Here is a 17,712-nt window from a genome sequence, read left to right on the forward strand (position 1 = left end):
AACAGCACAATGGAAGTAAGTGGGTTGGATATGATTGCGATTACTGAGACATGGTTGGCTGCAGGGTGACCAAGGCTGGGAACTGAATATCCAAGGGTATTCGATATCAAGATGACAGACAGGAAAGGGGGGGGTGGTGATGTTTAGTTGAGGATGCAATTGGTGGAATAGTTACTGTGACCTCTCTGAAGCTCTGCTGACTATCCCCAAACCTCAGTTCTCCAAGTGGAGACAGATGCTTTCCTTCTCCACTTGCTTCCCCATCACTGATGTGGAGACTCCCTGGTCTATAGATACCTGGCTTATCTCTACCTAACTCAGTGGAACCACATTAGCTATTCTCCAGTCATCTCCCCTGTGGAGAGAGAGGGGGAATTACACATTTGGGTCAGAGCTTGTGCAATCTTTTCCCTTTGCTTCCACAATTCATCAAGCTGGAAGTTTGTCCACTTGCCTTGCCCTATGTCAATTTGTTCAACAACCTTGCTGTCTCTCCAAATTCCATCCCTTCATCCTCTTGGGTGAAGATGGACATAAACTACATTGAACGCAGCTCTGCACTCCCTCAATCCCAAATGTTTGCAGCTGGTTTTTTTAATTTTTATATCTATATAAATTTTTAAAAATAGCACCCGTGTTGTGATCGCTATCACCAAAATGCTCCCCCACCACCTTGTCTGGCTTTATTCCCAGAATTAGGTCCAGCATTGCACTGTCCCTTGTTGGACCCTCTACAAATTGACCCAAGTAGTTCACCCAAGTCCTTAACAATATCTCAATTAGAATCCGAATCCGAATCCCTACAGGGCAAGTGGTGGCCATTCAGCCCATCAAGTCTGCACTGACAATCCCATCCAGGTCCTATTCACCACACATTCACCCTAGCTAGCCTCTCCTGGCACCAAGGAGCAATTTAGCATGGCCAATCCACGCATATTTAGACTGTGGGAGAAAACCCTTGCAGACATGGGGAGAATGTGCAAACCCCACAGTGACCTGAGGCTGGAATTGAACCTGGGTCCCTGGCACTGAGGCAGCAGCGCTAACCACTGTGTCACCCCAATTAACATTGAAATCACCTATTACTGTTTGTGCACTTGGAGGGTCCAGAACAAACACCTAGTAACGTGGTTGCCTTTTCTCCCCCAATTCTTAAGCTCCATTTGATGTTGTCTCCTGACTAATAAAGCAATATCTCCTCCTGCCTGAAGATTCTAGTCTGGAATGTTGCATTACCAATCTTGTCCTTCCCTCAATTATGTCTGTGATGGCTTCCATTTTGGATGGCAGTGGTTAGCACTGCTGCCTCTCCAGCACCAGGGACCTGGATTTGATATTGGCCTTGGGTGATAGTCATTCTCTGAATCTACAATCGGTTACTGCACCCTTGGGGGAAACAGTTGTTACAAACCTTCCTCCGGCCTGAAAAATATCCAGCAACCATGACTCTCTGCAGCCCCTACTGCATTGGGGTAAGAGGGAATTGTAGACCATCCCTGCTCCTACTTGCCTGACTGGGGTTCAGTTTCGCATGGCTTCAGAGAGATGGGATATCTCCTTCCCCCATTCCTGGAGAATCTTCAGTCGACTGATTAGGGAGGCAGATTAACTTGAGGAAAATTGAGGACTGAGTGATGGATTGATTGGTGTCAAGTGTTAGCAGTTGTAGTTGAGAATTGATTAATTCTAAACACCCAATGGAGGATTATTAGCAGCTAATGTTTCTGGTTTGAGAATCTTAATGTCTTGGATGAATTGGTAACAGGCCAGTAAAATAGATGTATTCAAGATATAATGCAAAGTAAATTACCAATGCATCTTGAAGCTGGGAAATAAGTCCAATAGATGAAAAGGTGCCTTCAATAAGAACTGGTTTAAATTGGTTAGGGAAATGCTGAATTAGAAATCATAGAAACCCTACAGTGCAAAAGGAGGCCATTCGGCCCATCGAGTCTGCACCGACCACAATCCCACCCAGGCCCTACCCCCACATATTTACCCACTAATCCCTCTAACCTACGCATCTCAGGACTTTAAGAGGCAATTTTTAACCTGGCCAATCAACCTAACCCGCACATCTTTGGACTGTGGGAGGAAACCGGAGCACCCGGAGGAAACCCACGCAGACACGAGGAGAATGTGCAAACTCCACACAGACAGTGACCCGAGCCGGGAATCGAACCCGGGACCCTGGAGCTGTGAAGCAGCAGTGCTAACCACTGTGCTACCGTGCCACCATTGTGAGCCGAATTGTGAGCCATTGAGAGAGAGAACTGCTGTAAAACAGACAGATGAATATCTGAAGGTGTCAAAATCTAATTGTTTGAAGGATGTGCCATTCTTAGATGGACGGAACAGTGAAAGAAATTAGTTTAAATGCTGGGCTGTATAATCTGATAACTAACCAGTTCTACTCTTGGCATGAAAGCCGAGATCTTGTGATGCGTGCTGCTCATTAGCCGTGTAGGTGGAACCAATGACCTCCCATTTTGGGAGAGAGAGATTTGGTTTTGTCCCAATAGTATGTTGGTCTGAATATTGTTAACTTAATAAAACATTAGAATCAAAAACATTACAATTAGTTTAAATTGAAGAATTTCATTGACCCGAATAAAGTTTGCTTTCGTGAAATGAAATGTTTACTGAAAAGATTCAGTAAATTAAATCAAGCCACCTATTAAAAAAATTAAGCTGAGGACCAAAGGGTGTATGGCATGGGGTAGAAGGTCATCTAGCAATGGATTCGATCAAATGCCTTGTTGGTGCAAAGAACAAAGCAGCACAGGAACAGGCCCTTCGGCCCTCCAAGTCCGCACCGCTCCCTGGTCCAAACTAGACCATTCTTTTGTATCCCTCCATTCCCACTCCGTTCATGTGGCTGTCTAGATAAGTCTTAAACGTTCCCAGTGTGTCCGCCTCCACCACCTTGCCTGGCAGTGCATTCCAGACCCCCACCACCAGTGCAGAACATTAGTGGGAAAGGCTTGATACTCCTCCCCCCAGACAGAATGTGGAATAAGCCTCTTGACCCATCTGTTATTCAGCAAGATCATGGCCATTGATAACCAGAAGATCTCACCTTCATGAGTGAGAGATTCGCTATCTGCAGTAACTTTTACCCGACCTCAACTTGCAGATACAAACCTAGACTGTCAATGATCCCTTTTAAACAAAAAGGGTGCTCTCTCGCCCCTCCCGAGGGTTAAAAATGCAAGTACATGGAGTCTGCAGCAGTTAAAACCAAGACAACAGGTTTGGATTTAGCCAATTTGAATCAGGCACTTGGATTACCAAAAGCCTATTAAATCTGGTTTTGACAACCTAGGACCAATCCTATTGTGGTGAACTATTGTTGGTTCCCACTAGCTAGTGCTGAGCCAGGGTCTGGCCAGTACTACGAGTATGTATATATGTTGCTGTTGGGGTTAGGGATGGGTTGTTCTACTTGTTGCTGTTGGGGTTAGGGTTGGGCTGTTACACCTGCATTATAGTTATTGTGGTACATCCCAGTCGGGCTCCGCCTCCTGGGAGAGGTATAAAGGTCACTGCTCTGTCTGGGACCCCTCAGTCTGGGATCGTGTACTATACATGGTAGCTTCGTTGTAACAGTAAATAAAAGCCTTTATTTCCTTGAGCATCTCAAGCCTCATGTGTGATAACGCACATCACCTATTGTGGGGAATATTGATGTTACCACAGATACAAGGGGGTGGTGGGACAAACAGTAGAATAGCCACCTGCCAGAACCAACAGCTTGTTGCTTCTAAGCAAAAGGCATCAAAGAAGGAAGTTCCAAAGAATCAGAAGGCCCAGAAGACAAAACCTGGTTGTATCGAGTGGGAAAAATTGAACATACCATTTCAGGAATAGCAAGGAATTGTTAGTTTGATTTTAGAGTGAGCACCAGGCATTTATTGTGTTTAACCACTAGAAGTGGCTGAAGGGTAGGTCACACCACAAAGCAGAAGTTGTTTTCCTCCCCCCGCCCCCCCAATAATAGCACTGAACATCCCTGCTGCCATCAGACTTGAAGGGACTGACCTTATATCAAGGTGATCTTTCTTTACAATCCTAGCTATGATTGCAACACCCTCTCCCTCACCTACTATGGGACAATGCTTTCTGTAACCCAATACATTGGGACATTATGGTACCAAAGACCTTGTGGAAGCATATTCCTTGGTCTTGCTTTGGATCAAAAGTAAAGCTATGACTATTCCTGTCACAAACACCCTGCCACCCCCCTTCCACTGACTGCTTCTCGTACACCTCTCCCCCACAAACACTTAGAACAGAGGAATTTACAATCTTGCAACTCCCAAGGTTAAATTACTCCAAACCACGTTATTGTAAATCCTCCTCTTTCCCAATCCACAGCTGCTATTGTACAAGACACAGTTCAGATGACAGACAGAACTGTTCCTTCCCCCAATAGCCTACACCCAAGAAGGGAGAGAATCTGCTGGTTTTAAGAGTAAAGTCGAGTTGCAAAGAAAAATGCTAGAGGGAAAACACTGGTCCTTTTACTATGAAGCAATTTTTAAAAGCGGCATCTCGGCCTTTTGGCTAAGACGCAAATGAGCTCAAGTCTTGGAGGATCCTCCCCCTTCTCCAATCAGCTTGGCTCATGTAGATCAGGCCCAGGACAGGGTGGTTTTGGTCTCCCGTCCTGTCTTGTCAGCCTGGATCTGAAATGTCTCAACTTGAGACTGAATTGGAAAAGTATAAAAAAAAGTGTAGATGCATGTGGAGTCCTAGACTCAAACTTTTGTATCCCAGGCCAGGCAACAGCCTTGCCTAGGTTACAGGCATTGGAATTCAGCCCAATATAAAGCAGACACTCAAGATCCCAAGAACCCACAGTACTAAAGAGGGAAAGGGAAAAGACAAGAAATAGTAATTGCCACCTTCAAGTCTCGAGGGAGACCAGCTCTCCACACTGCCACCTTTTCCTCGAGAATGCACCATCTGACCAGTGGTAGATCCCGAATCCAAAAAGAAAACTAGAAGGTTCTGAAAGACAAAACCTGGTTGTATCTCAAGTGACTAAATTCTATTTTTGTTAATGAGTGGATATTGCAGAGGAGATTTACAAGGATGTTGCCTGGATTGAGTGGCATGCCTTATGAGGATAGGCTGAGGGAGCTCGGTCTTTTCTCCTTGGAGACGTAGGATGAGAGGTGTACAAGATGTTGAGAGGCATAGATCGGGTGGACTGAGGCTTTTTCCCAGGGTGGAAATGGCTGCTACGAGAGGACACAGGTTTAAGGTGCTGGGGGGTAGGTACAGGGGAGATGTTAGGGGTAAGTTTTTCCACACAGAGGGTGGTGGGTGAGTGGAATCGGCTGCCGTCAGTGGTGGAGGCAAACTCAATAGGGTCTTAAGGGACTCCTGGATGAGTACATGGGACTTAATAGGATGGAGGGTTATAGGTAGGTCTAAAAGGTAGGGATATGTTCGGCACAACTTGTGGGGCTGAAGGGCCTGTTTTGTGCTGTAGTTTTTCTATGTTTCTATTTGAACAGCATTAAAGTACAATGTTACTGGCTTAGTTAAAACAATTCATTTGTGTTCATCTTAGAGTTATGTCAGTTAACCACTAACATGTCACTGAAAGGACAGTTTGCACCTTCCCACACATTGGAGATGGAGATACTTCTTGGGGTATTTGATGCTATGCCTCAAAGTGGGGGAAGCAACATTGATGCGCGATAAATCACACGGGAGGCAGGATGTACCTAGGAAATAAGGGCTTTTATTGCCAACAATAACGGAGCTACTATATACAATCCCAGACTAAAGGGTCACCAGGCAGAGCAGTGACCTTTATACCTCTCCCAGGAGGTGGAGCCAACTGGAGTGTACCATAAGGACTATATTAACAGGTAGAACAGCCCAACCCTAACCCCAACAGTAACATATCTACAGACTCAGTACTGGCCAGACCATGGCTCAGCACTCCTGGTGGGAACCAACAATGGTTCACCACAATCAGGGGGAAAATTTGATCTCAAAGGACAACATCTGCATTGTAACAAGTTTTCCATTTTGGCAATCGGTCCCAGTTTAGTTTAAATATAGATTTGAACAGGAAATGGTTTGTACACAGACATAGATGACATTGTGTTTGCAATCTATGCTATGGAGCAGTTTAGTTTTTCCATTCCAAAACTTCAGGAAATCCTACACAAATATTAGTTCCCTATTTAGTGATGAAGCTTCAAGAAAAATTCTAACAATTGCTGCCTGGGAGCAGTCTTGCATGGAGATATTTCAGGACATCAGGAGAGGTCATTGCAGGACAACATACACAGCAGTCAGGACAAAAGACAGCAGCCCAAGATTGTAGATTTAAATTTTATTCCACACAGTAGTTAGACTTCAGTAGTGGCGTCTGGATTTAATAACATATACCACAGCCAAGAGTAGGACACTGCCCAGTACAGCTGCACCAACAGCTAGCAACACCACCCAGGACAGCTTCCACGGCGTTCCTGGAACGAGATAGAGAGGACTCAGAGCCAAGATAGTGGGAAGTGATCAAGTCAATAGTTCAGAATCAAACTTCAATCCACTTGTGTTCTAATAACTCGCACCCTTTCCCTCAAGTGGAGCTTTTGCCCACATCAAGTCAACTCTCCCATAACAAGATTAGATATTACACCACACCATCTTGCAAGCTGGGGGGGGGGGGGGGGGGGGGTGTCACTTACCCTCACTAGTCTTGTGATCTGGAGACTGGTTCACTTCTGGCAAAATGTGAATAGGTCCTGAGGATACAGCACTCTGAAACTCTTGGGCAGAATGGTTAATGGTGCGGCCTGGGTGAGAAGAGCATAGACACAATGAATCAAGTTGCCATGCAAACTGGGTGGTATATAGTGGTTAGCACTGCTGCCTCAGTGCCAGGGACCTGGGTTTGATTTTTGGGCTACTATGTGTACATGGGTGTCCTCCCACAGTCAAAAGATATGGGTTAAGTTGATAGGGACAATTGAGCATGACCATAGTGTCAGGGGGAATAGCAGGATAAATGAGAGATTGTGGGGGATAGACTTGGGTGGGATTGCTATTGGTGCAGGCTTGATGGGCTGAATGGCCTCCTGCCCGGTAGGGACTTTTCAACTAAGACTTGTGACAGGAGGAAAGCAGAGGAGCCATTTCTCTTCAAGCTTCATCTTAGAAGCCAGTTCCATGCACAACAGCATTAATGTTTAGGTGCATTCTTCATGTACCTGAACAGGTGCTGGTGTAGCAACTAGGGGGCTTTCACAGCAACTTCATTGCAGTGTTAATGCAAGCCTTACATGTGACTGATAAATCTTATTTTTGTTCAACTTTAGGATACAGCTAGATGGTGCTTAGTATGTAGTGAAGAGTGGGGAAGGTACTAACCACGGATCATTATCTTACCTCCTCTCTTGCCAGTGGTACATCTCCTTCCACAAGGAATATCTGGGTTGTTCATGTCACACACTGCTACATTACAGTGGAAATAAACCTTAGAGAGAAAGGAGAAGTCACAATAGTCAGAGGGCCAACACCAGTCAATGAATTAATTTCCCCGCTGCCCGATCTTCAGTGCTTACCAGGCCCTGCAATCCACCAGAATTATTTGAGGCAAAGGTCTTTACTTCAAACCTCTTCAGTGAAAAGGGGTTCTTCACATTCCTGGTGGCCACTGGGTGGAAGATGGTCTTGTAAGTTTCCATGTTGTTCTCACATCTGAAAGATCAGACAAGGGAATGGTTTATGAGGTTAGACACCCAACCTAAACACTGCTCAGTGGGGTCACCGTTTAAAATTAATGCCACATGTAATGTACAGTGAAAAGTATTTGTGCACTGTACTGGACTGTGCAGAATGCTGTATTACAGTCATAGCTAGGGTGGAGAGAAAGATCAACTTAATGAGAGGTACGTCCATTTCAAAAGTCTGACGGCAGCTGGGAAGAAGCTGTTCTTGAGTTGATTGGGGAAAGTGTGAGGTCATGTACCAATGGAAAAAAGGTGGGAGAGAATGTCTGGGGTCCTTGGCTGCTTTGCTGAGGCAGTGGGAAGTGTAGACAGTCAATGGATGGGAGGCTGGTTTGAGAGATGGACTGGGCTTCGTTCATGAACTTTAGTTTTGGGCAGAGCAGGAGCCATACCAAGCTGACATGCACCATAGAAAGCATTCTGGATGTATCTGCAGAAGTTGGTTAGAGATTTCCACTCCATCTGACAAAGGAGCAGCGCTCTGAAAGCTTATGGTATTTGCTACCAAATAAACCAGTTGGACTTTAACCTGGTGTTGTGAGACTTCAAGTTGGTTATAGCAGACATGCCAAAATTTCCTTAGTCAGGCTTTTTCCGCTGAGGCTAGGGGAGAAAAAAACCAGAGGGCATGGGTTAAGGGTGAAAGGAGAAAAGTTAAGGGAATATTAGGGGGGGCTTCTTCACGCAGAGAGTGGTGGGAGTGTGGAATGAGCTGCCGGATAAAGTGGTAAATGCGGGGTCACTTTTAACATTTAAGAAAAACTTGGATGGGTTCATGGATGAGGGGTGTGGAGGGATATGGTCCAAGTGCAGGTCAGTGGGACTAGGCATAAAAGGGTTCGGCACAGACAAGAAGGGCCAAAAGGCCTGTTTGCGCTGTAATTTTCTATGGTTCTAAGTTCAGGTGTTGATGGGTTTTTGGCATGGAGGGACCAGCTTACATTAACACTGCAATGTAGTTAGTGAAAATCTGAGTCGCCACACTCTGGCCTGTTTGGGTACACAGGGAGAATTCAGCATGGCCAATGCAGAAGAAGTGACCCAAGCCTCTGGTGCTGTGAGGCAGTAGTGCTAATTATGCCACCTATTCCCAAATGGAGTTGGATGAAGTTTTGCCCATGCTGTGATCTGATGGGGAAACCAAGAGCTTCCTCAGATCTTATTTTAAGACTTGCATGAGTCTTTAGAATTCAGAGGAGGGCAATGGACAGAAAGGGTTGGGGGGGGGGGGGGGGGGGGGGAGGAGGAGGAAAGAGGATATTGGATGGTAGAGCAGGCTTGCTCCCATTGTGTTTGGGATTGATGGAATGACACAAGTGTTCCATGGTGAGAAAGACCCCATTTTAATTCCCCAAATAAGGTGGCCAACCACCAGCTGTTGAGTAGTTGGGTTAACACAATCCTACTACATGACTGTCACTTACCCATCCACAATAATGTCCCACTGAGGCTGGCCAGCCATCTCCTCTGATGGAGTTGCCCAACAGTTTTCCAAGAACAACTCCGCATTGGAGTCATTATAGCAGAGCTCAATCTCAAAGTAGAGTGGCTGCGTCAGGTGGACAGGCACTGGGTACTCTTCATCTTGGTAGTAACTAGTGTAGGATAGATCTAGCAAGACAAAGATGGAAGAATCATAGAATCCCTGCAGTACAGAAAGGCCATTGTGGTCTGCACCGACTCCCCCTACAGGCCATCTTATGCAGTTCACCTTCCATAACCATGGATCGACTTGCTCGGAGCAAGAGGGATCTCAGAAGTGGACAAAATTCTAACTGGGACCATTTTGAATCTACCCTATGGTGGGGGAATCTAGAAGTAGGGGGTCAGTTTGAGGATAAGGGGGTAAACCTTTTAGGATTGAGGCGAGGAGAAATTTCTTTACCCAGATGGTGGTGTGGGGAATTCACTCCCACAGAAAGTAGTTGAGGCTAAAATGTTGTCCAAGAAATTATAGATCTTGGGCTAAAGGGATATGGAGGGAAGAATGGCAGATCAGGCTTGAAAGGCTGACTGGCCTACTCCCACTTCTAGTTGTATTTAGACTAGAAATCCCCTTCACTGACATCTTTGGGCACTAAGGGACAACTTAGCATAGCTAACCCACCCAACCTGCACATTTTTTTGGATTGCGGGAGGAAACTAGAGCACCTGGAAACCCACAGGGAGAATGTTGTCCAAGGCTGGACTTGAATCCAGGTCTCTGGTCCTGTGAGGTAGCAGTGCTAACTACTGTGCCACCAGATCTTGAGACAACTTCCCAATTGGTATCAAATTGCAATGTACACTAGCCTGAGTCATGTGTAGGAGTCTATATACACCTGACTCATGCAAAAGTGAATGTTATTGATTAGTTAACCTGATGGCCATGTTGAAAGATTACTTCAGTAGCGTACCAGCCCTAGCACCCTGGTGTAAGACATGTTGCTCTGGGGGCAAAACAACTTATACAAGTCTAAGTCATGTCAATACCTCGGGCCAGCCTTGCATGCAGAGTCAGAACTTCTACCTCTTTACCTGGAGAAAGAAATGGATGTTATTTAGCAGGATCCAAATGGTAGGTTGCAAGCAGCACCTTTTTTCTCCCCAAGCCTTGAATTTTGACTTACTTTGCCTGACCAGCGAGAAGCCTTCAGCAATTTGGAACCCAGCAGGGAGGAAGCCAAAACGGGCTTGGATGCTGCGAGTATCGTTGATTGGGTAACGACATAGGATGGTTAATCTAACCAGACAAATTCAGTGTGAGTCAGAGTAAGTTAGTGCGAGGTTTCTTAGTAAGCCTTGAACATTTGAAGCACCTAGCCTCTGTATAACCATATGGGTTCATTGGACCCAGCCATAAATACTGCAGTCAAGAGGTAGAGAATCCTGCTGAGAGTCACTCCCACCATCAGGTTATTGCCCAGGTAGAGTTCCAATACCATCCAGGACAAAGCCTACTTAAAAATGGCACCCCATCCAAATATCCATCAAAGTGGCAGCTCTACAAGGTTCCTTAGACCGCACCATGAGAAATGCCATGACCTGCAAGTGTCCCCTCTTGACCTTCACCGGGTCAAATTCCTGGTATTTGCTTCCTTAAACAGGATGGTTGAGATACCAATACCAGATGGGGCTGCAATGGTTGAGTGGCTCACTGCCACAAATTAATGTTGCTGTCTCAAGACATCCCACTTCAAGTCTTACTCACACCTACCTGTAGTCAGGATCTCTGGTTATTACAGGGTGATCAAGTGGTATTCTCTCTTTTTGGTAAGAGATTTCATTTTCATAAATGATGTAGTCCTTCATGAACTGAAAGAGAGTTGGTAGGAAAACATGAGGCCAAGGGATGATCAAGAGAAGATTGTCATAATGTGAATTAAAGATTCATAACCAAATATGGAATTTACCACAAGGGAGTGGAGGCAAATACTTGTGACTACCTCCCATGGAGGAGAAGGCTATGAAGCAGGGCAGATGCTACTGGTGGTGAACAGATGCAGGCTGGACTGGATGGCCTGTCAATTATAATTTACATCTGGTCAGGAACTATTCATGAGGTGGTGATGGCCTAGTGGTATTATTGGTAGACTATTAATCTGCTGTTCTAATCCCACCATGGCTAATGGTGGAATTTGAATTCACTAAAAAATCTGGAATGAAGAGTATGATTATGAAACCATTGTTGGAAAACCCTGGATTCACTAGTGTCCTTCAAGGAAATCTGCTGTCTTTACCTGGTCTGGCTTATGTGACTCCAGAGCCACAGCCATGTGGTTGACTCAACTGCCTTCAACAAATGCTGGCCAGTCGGTGATGCCCATGTCCCACAAGTGACATGGGTTTAACTCACTGGAACAGAAACTGGTCTGGGGACCAAGCTAATTGACAAATCCAATGTCTTGTGATTTTAATTCTATTGATGTCTGCTTGTTGGCCCAGCAATTACCATTCCCCCAAGGATGGAGGGGGGGGGGGGGGTGGGGAAGATAGAAATTGGTTTTGTTACCCTTCAAGGAAAGAAGTGAAGTACACCTTGTGGTTTTAGCCATGTTGGAGATCCTCAAAGTAGCAATTTGCCATATAGAAGTCTGTTTACCCTTCCAATGGTTCCACATGAGTTGATGTCAAACACAAACAGTGCCTTTGTCCCATCTTGTTCTTTGGGCCCACAGGTTGGATCCCTCAACACCAGTCTACGAACATCAATGTCTGGGAGGGTTACTGTTGACTTGATAGTGACAGCAACAGTACCATTTTGGAAACACACTAGGGGAGGAAAGGTGTCATTAAATTTTGTGCATTAGGTATTTGTTCCACATGAGGATCTTTAGAAATCAAACCATCGGCATGTTGAGGAGCACAGTGGAATTGCTTACTTACCCAACACTTCCTCCTGAGGGATTGAGAAGGTACATCTTACTGTGAAGTTACTGTACACCTCCAACGTCTGGTTGTCCTTCAGACTGAAGTCAATCTTAACTTGCAAATCATGGAGAGATATTTCCTGAAGAAAGTTAGAGGGCATGGTTAAGTACAGTTACATAGCCAGATGCAAGGTAGGCAAGACTGGTGATGTAATGGGTACCTCGTGAACAACTCCAGGAGCAGAGGAGGGGACCGCCAAGTAAAAGTGTGTGCCGTTCTCCATGGTCATGTAGCCATACGTCTGGGCTAGCTCAAAGCTGAGTAACTCGTCAGCAACGTAGGGGAGCCAGTAGTGATCCAGATTGCCATGTTTCATCATCAGGTAGAGGGCTGTATCTCCACAGTAACCAGTCAGAACTGGAAGCACTGGAGGAAGAGAAAGATTAACAGCATAACTGCTATTGCCATCCCCATGTTTATCCAGTGCTGCTTAAAAGGAAGGTCATTCAGTATCAGCCTCCATTGAAATGGACCCAGTTGTATTGAGAAAGTCAGAAGTGGCCTGGTGCATTGGAAGCCAAAACCTTGGTATACAAGCTCAAATTTAAAAATGGATCTCAAACCACCTTGTACAGGTACAAAGGTGATAAATAGCCAAGGTCTTTTCCTAGACTAGGGGGCAGTCTAAAAGTGTAGGGTTAAGGCAAAGGGAAGATTTAAAAAAGGTACCCAAGGGGCAACTTCTCCCCCCAGAGGGTGGGGGTGTATGGGATGAGCTGCCAGAGGTGGCTACAATGATAATATTTGGACAGGTACATGGATGGGAAAAGTTTATATGGGCCAAATAGGACTACTTCAGTGTAGGAAACTTGGTTGGCATGGACAAGTTGGGCCAAAGGGCCCGTTTAGTGTAGAATCCTATAGTACAGGAGGCCATTCAGCCTGCACTGAATCCCACCTTATCCCCACATTTACCCTGCTAATCCCCTGAAACTAGGGTTAATTTGGCATGGCCAATCAACCTTAGCGGCACATTCTTTGGAGTGTGGGAGGAAACTTGAGCACCTGGAGGAAACCCATGCAGACATGGGGAGAATGTATGAAGTTCACAAAGTGACCCAAGGTGGGAAAAAAAGACAAACTTGGGTCCCTGGTGCTGAGAGGCAGCAGTGCTAACCATGTTGTACATCTGACTATAGGTAATGGGAGAAGTCCCACATGCAGGAAGTTCACAAGGATGATTCCCAGTGAAGGGTTGGTCTTGAGCAAAAGATTGAAACTCATTGGAATTGAGAGGTGATATCATTGAAACAGAGTGGGGAAGATAGTCTAGGGGTACTAATTTAAGATTGTCACAAGGAGAAATTCCTTCACTCAAGAGGGCAAGCCTTTGGAACCATGCTACAGGAGTCCTTGTGCATATTAAGGCCAAGGTAGACAAGTAGGGGAATGGGTATATGGAATATCAGATCCATGATCCTACTGAATGGCATAGGATGCTTGATGGGCCGAATGGTCTTATTCCACAAGTGGAAAAATCACCCTCTACTATTTTTTTAGTCTGGAGGTCTAACTGTTGCATTTAAATGCTATGTAGGGTTATGCAAACTTGGTATTCATGGACAAGCCATGGTGTACTCACCAACATCATGCACATCAGTAATGATAATCACAGGGATAGTGAAGACCTCATCATCTGGAAGGATGTTGAAGATTAGAGTCAGGTTCATTGTATACCTCCTGATGTCATCATGGAGATACTAGAAATTAAACATTTTAGTTGGAGAAAGCCATGGCTAGGTTTGCAATGAAGATATTGCCAAGTGGGTGACTTGACATTACACTGGCAATTTATAAACACTGGGTTTTGGCAAAGTCACAGCTGAGAAACAGGCCCTTTGGCCCTCCAAGCCTCTGAGTGAACTAAATTCCCCTACTCCTCCAGGGACCATATCCCTCTATTCCCAGCCTATGGCTTTGTCAAGACATTCCCATAAAAGATTGTATCTGCTACCACTACCTCCCCTAGCAGCAAGTTCCAGGCACCCACCACCCTCCAAAACAACTTGTACATCTTTAAACTTTGCCCCAAATTTGATTCCCCACCCAGGAAAATAGCTGACTATCCACTGTCCTTACCCCTAGTCTTGTAGACTTAAAGTTGCCCCTCAACTGATGGGCGGCATAGTGGTTAGCACTGCTGCTTCACAGCTCCAGGGACCTGGGTTTGATTCCTGGCTTGGGTCACTGTATGGAGTTTGCACATCCTCCTTGTGTCTGGGTTTCCTCCAGGTGCTCTGGTTTCCTCCCACAGTCCAAAGATGTGTGGGTTAGGTGGATTGGCTATGCTAAAATTGCCCCTTAGTGTCTGGAGAGGTGTAGGTTAGAGGGATTAGTGGGTAAATATGTAGGGATATGGGGGTAGGGCCTGGGTGAGATTGTGGTCGGTGCAGACTAGATGGGCTGAATGGCCTCCTTCTGCATGGTAGGGTTTCTATGATAAGTCGCAACCTCTATCATTCCAGTGATAACAAACCCAGTTTATCCAACCTCTCCTCATAGTTAATGCCATTCATATCAAGCAACATCCTGGCAAATCTTCTGTACCCTCTCCAAAGCCTCCACATCCTTCTGCTAGTGTGGCGACCAAAATTGAACACTATATTCCAAGTGTGGCCTAAGGTTCTATAAAGCTGCAACATGACTTGCCAATTTTTAAACCCAATACCTTGGCTGATGAAGGCAAGCATGTCTTCTTGACTACCTGTACACCCTATGGTAATGGGTGTTCCTGGGTCCCGACAACCTGGACCACAAGTGGATTTAGAACTACAAGTATTCTTAAAAAGGCAAAACAAGAGTTGGTTCTTGAAAGGTACCTGCTGTTTGATGAATGGTGCTCCAACATCTACCACCACGGTAAAGCCAATAGTACCATTAGGATTGGCGACAGGGTAGATATTGTATCCATGTTTCTTCAGGTCATCTACAGAGAGATTTCTGTTTGCCACACCAATGGACAGGATCTCCACATCAGGGAGGAAGGGGCCCACTGTGACATTAAAGTGTTTCTTGGGGCGAGTGGTATCAGCATCTAAGGGGGGGTAATAAACAGTTTAGTCGTCATGCAATATCCCATTAAAAATTTCTCCCCCAGAATAGTCAAGCACTCACCTTGAAGCAGATCTGGGCATTAAAAAAATCATGCCATGGGCATGACAGTGCTCAAGGGTCCCCCCCAATGGATTGTAACTGTGGGTCCAAACCCCATTCTATAGACTGGAGTACAATCCAGTCTTCTTGGCAATGAGTGCATCTTTACTAAAAAGGCCAAAGCTTTGTTTGTTCCATCCTCCCCTGCCTTCAAACCTCTCCCACCCACCCCAGGTAGGATGGGAAACTCAAGACTGCATGATCTTGAAGGCTCTGGTTCAACAACAATCTTAAGAGATTGCATGGGGGGGGGGGGAAAACAAAAAAAATGGAGTTAGAGAAAAGATTGCAGAGTACTTTGGCAGCCAATGAGCGAGGGAAAGAATATCCTTACAGTAGGACTCACCAATAACACTGGGAACTTCTGGGATGAAGGGTGTGGATGCCAGGTGATACACTCTATGTTGAGTCAGTTCCTGCAGTTGGTCTAACCACTGGTGTTCCAGAAGCAAGTGGATGCTGTAGACTATTCCGTAGGTGTTGTTGAGTACATGACTCTGAAAGAGGGGATGACATTGTTACTGCTAAGTTATGCTTACTTCTATTCCATGAAAGGGCTTGTTCATGAACTAATGTGCTATTTGAGATGTTTGTACAGTTTTAACTAAAGAACAAGGCTTGAACTCTTCACCCAACATGCACTTGTCTATACAGTGCTGAATAGAATTAGTGATTTGGCCCATTGAGTTGGCACTGAGCACAATCCCAGCCATTTACCCTAGCTAATCCCCTGACACCAAGGGGCAATTTAGCATGGCCAACCCCCTCCCAACCTACACATCTTGTGGGTGGAAACCCACAGACAGGGGGGAAATGTGCAAACTCCAGTGACCCAAGGCCAGATTGAACCCAATCCCTGGTGCTGAGAGACAGCAGTGCTAACCACTGCTGAAGTTTGAAGCACTTTTGGAATGGAATACTCTGTATTCCCATATGACAACAACTCAAAGGCACTAGAGAGAATTTAGTGACATGAATGTTAGCCTTGGGACTAACAAAGTCAGCACAGACTCCCATATCTCTTCACAGGATAGTGATGGGAGTTTTATATTTAAGCCTAGTAACATCCAAGGGGTAATTGACAATTTTAGCCTAAGGATTACAATCCTTGAATTGAGAACAGGTGCTATTGAAGGCTTGCTCAAGGGCATCAAGTAACAGGTCTAGACAACTGAAATATGGACCAAACTCTATTGCATCTGAATTGAAGATGCAGTGGAAGGGGCAGCATGGCAGGGCTCAATTCCAGCCTTGGGTTACTATCATACAATCCCCTGCAGTGCAGCTGAGGCCATTTGGCCCATTGAGTCTGCACTGAACAATCCCACCCAGACCCTATTCCCATATCCCTGACATTAGGCCATGCTAAACTGACCCTATCCATTGAACTTGCACATTGTGGGAGGAAACTGATGCAGGAGAACATGCAAACTCCACACTGGCAGTCACTGAAGACGAATTGAACCTGGGTCCCCGACGCTGTGAGGCAACAGTACTAACCACTGTCCTCCGCAGTGGAGTTTGTACATTCCTGTATTTTCCTCCCAGTCTGAAGTGTGCTGGGAGGTGGATTGGCCATGCCAAGTTGTCCCACCCAGGCTATGTGGAAATTGGGGGCGGGGGGGGATTCGTCCAGGAATGGGCAAGAACTTGCAGACTGGATTGGCCAAGTGGCCTCCTTCAGCATTGCATGTTCCTGGATTCTCAGTTTATAGCAAAGAGGTTTGTGCCAAGATGATACAGGAAAGAATAAGCTCCCCATAGAGTGAGAATAGTGACGAACTGACCTTACTCACGCCCCCTTCTGCCCCAACTGGGATGACGATGGCTATTACAGAAATATTGATGTACAGGTCATAGCCCCTCTGCTCCAGAGTATTGTCATCCAGAAACTTGCCATCGATGCCCATGACCACCATATCTGCTGTCATGTTGGCTGGAAATACCAAAGGATCCAAAACCCTTGGCGTGGGCCAAATGAGCTTGTTGTCTTGCAAGATGGCAGGACCTGAAAGAAAGAATTGGAAGTGGTTTTGGTAAATGGAATGTCTTGCTGCAGTTATAGGGTTTTGGTGAGGCCGCACCTGGCAGTGTGCAGTTTTGGTTTCTCGGAGTGCAAAGGTTTACCGGCATGTTAGGACTGAAGAGAGAATTCAAATTGGCTAGGGAGGAGATTGCAGAGCCTCTGGCGATGATCTGTGTGTCATCGATGGAGGCGGAGAGGTGCTGGAGGATTACAGATGTGGTTCCTATTTTCAAGGGGAATAGGGATAGCGTGGGAAATCACTGACCGGTGAGTCTAACCTCTGGTTGGTAAGCTGATGAAGATCCTGAGGGACAGGATTTATGAGCATTGGGAGGGGTTTAGTATGCTCAAGAATACTCAGCATGG

General features: G+C 45.7%; 1 protein-coding gene across 2 annotated transcripts in view; it reads right to left on the bottom strand.

Moving 5' to 3' along the window:
- Positions 1–6,343: 6,343 nt before the first annotated feature.
- LOC144481673 (uncharacterized) overlaps positions 6,344–17,712 on the bottom strand; it is a 47,723-nt gene continuing 36,354 nt past the window's right edge. The window contains exons 9-23 of one of the 2 annotated variants that reach the window (XM_078200801.1): positions 17,108–17,328; positions 15,667–15,817; positions 14,987–15,201; positions 13,750–13,867; positions 12,328–12,533; positions 12,123–12,246; positions 11,839–12,008; positions 10,954–11,051; positions 10,367–10,479; positions 10,230–10,274; positions 9,182–9,368; positions 7,590–7,725; positions 7,414–7,501; positions 6,714–6,821; positions 6,344–6,494 (exon numbers count right to left, since the gene is read on the bottom strand). In XM_078200801.1, coding sequence (XP_078056927.1) covers positions 6,382–6,494; positions 6,714–6,821; positions 7,414–7,501; positions 7,590–7,725; positions 9,182–9,368; positions 10,230–10,274; positions 10,367–10,479; positions 10,954–11,051; positions 11,839–12,008; positions 12,123–12,246; positions 12,328–12,533; positions 13,750–13,867; positions 14,987–15,201; positions 15,667–15,817; positions 17,108–17,328 — 2,093 coding nt within the window. In that variant the 3' untranslated portion in view covers positions 6,344–6,381. The remainder of the gene's footprint in view (positions 6,495–6,713; positions 6,822–7,413; positions 7,502–7,589; positions 7,726–9,181; positions 9,369–10,229; positions 10,275–10,366; positions 10,480–10,953; positions 11,052–11,838; positions 12,009–12,122; positions 12,247–12,327; positions 12,534–13,749; positions 13,868–14,986; positions 15,202–15,666; positions 15,818–17,107; positions 17,329–17,712) is intronic. The other variant, XM_078200802.1, reaches the window with a different exon arrangement.

The sequence above is a fragment of the Mustelus asterias genome, chromosome 31 (genome assembly GCF_964213995.1).
Source record: "Mustelus asterias chromosome 31, sMusAst1.hap1.1, whole genome shotgun sequence".
NCBI lineage: Eukaryota > Metazoa > Chordata > Chondrichthyes > Carcharhiniformes > Triakidae > Mustelus > Mustelus asterias.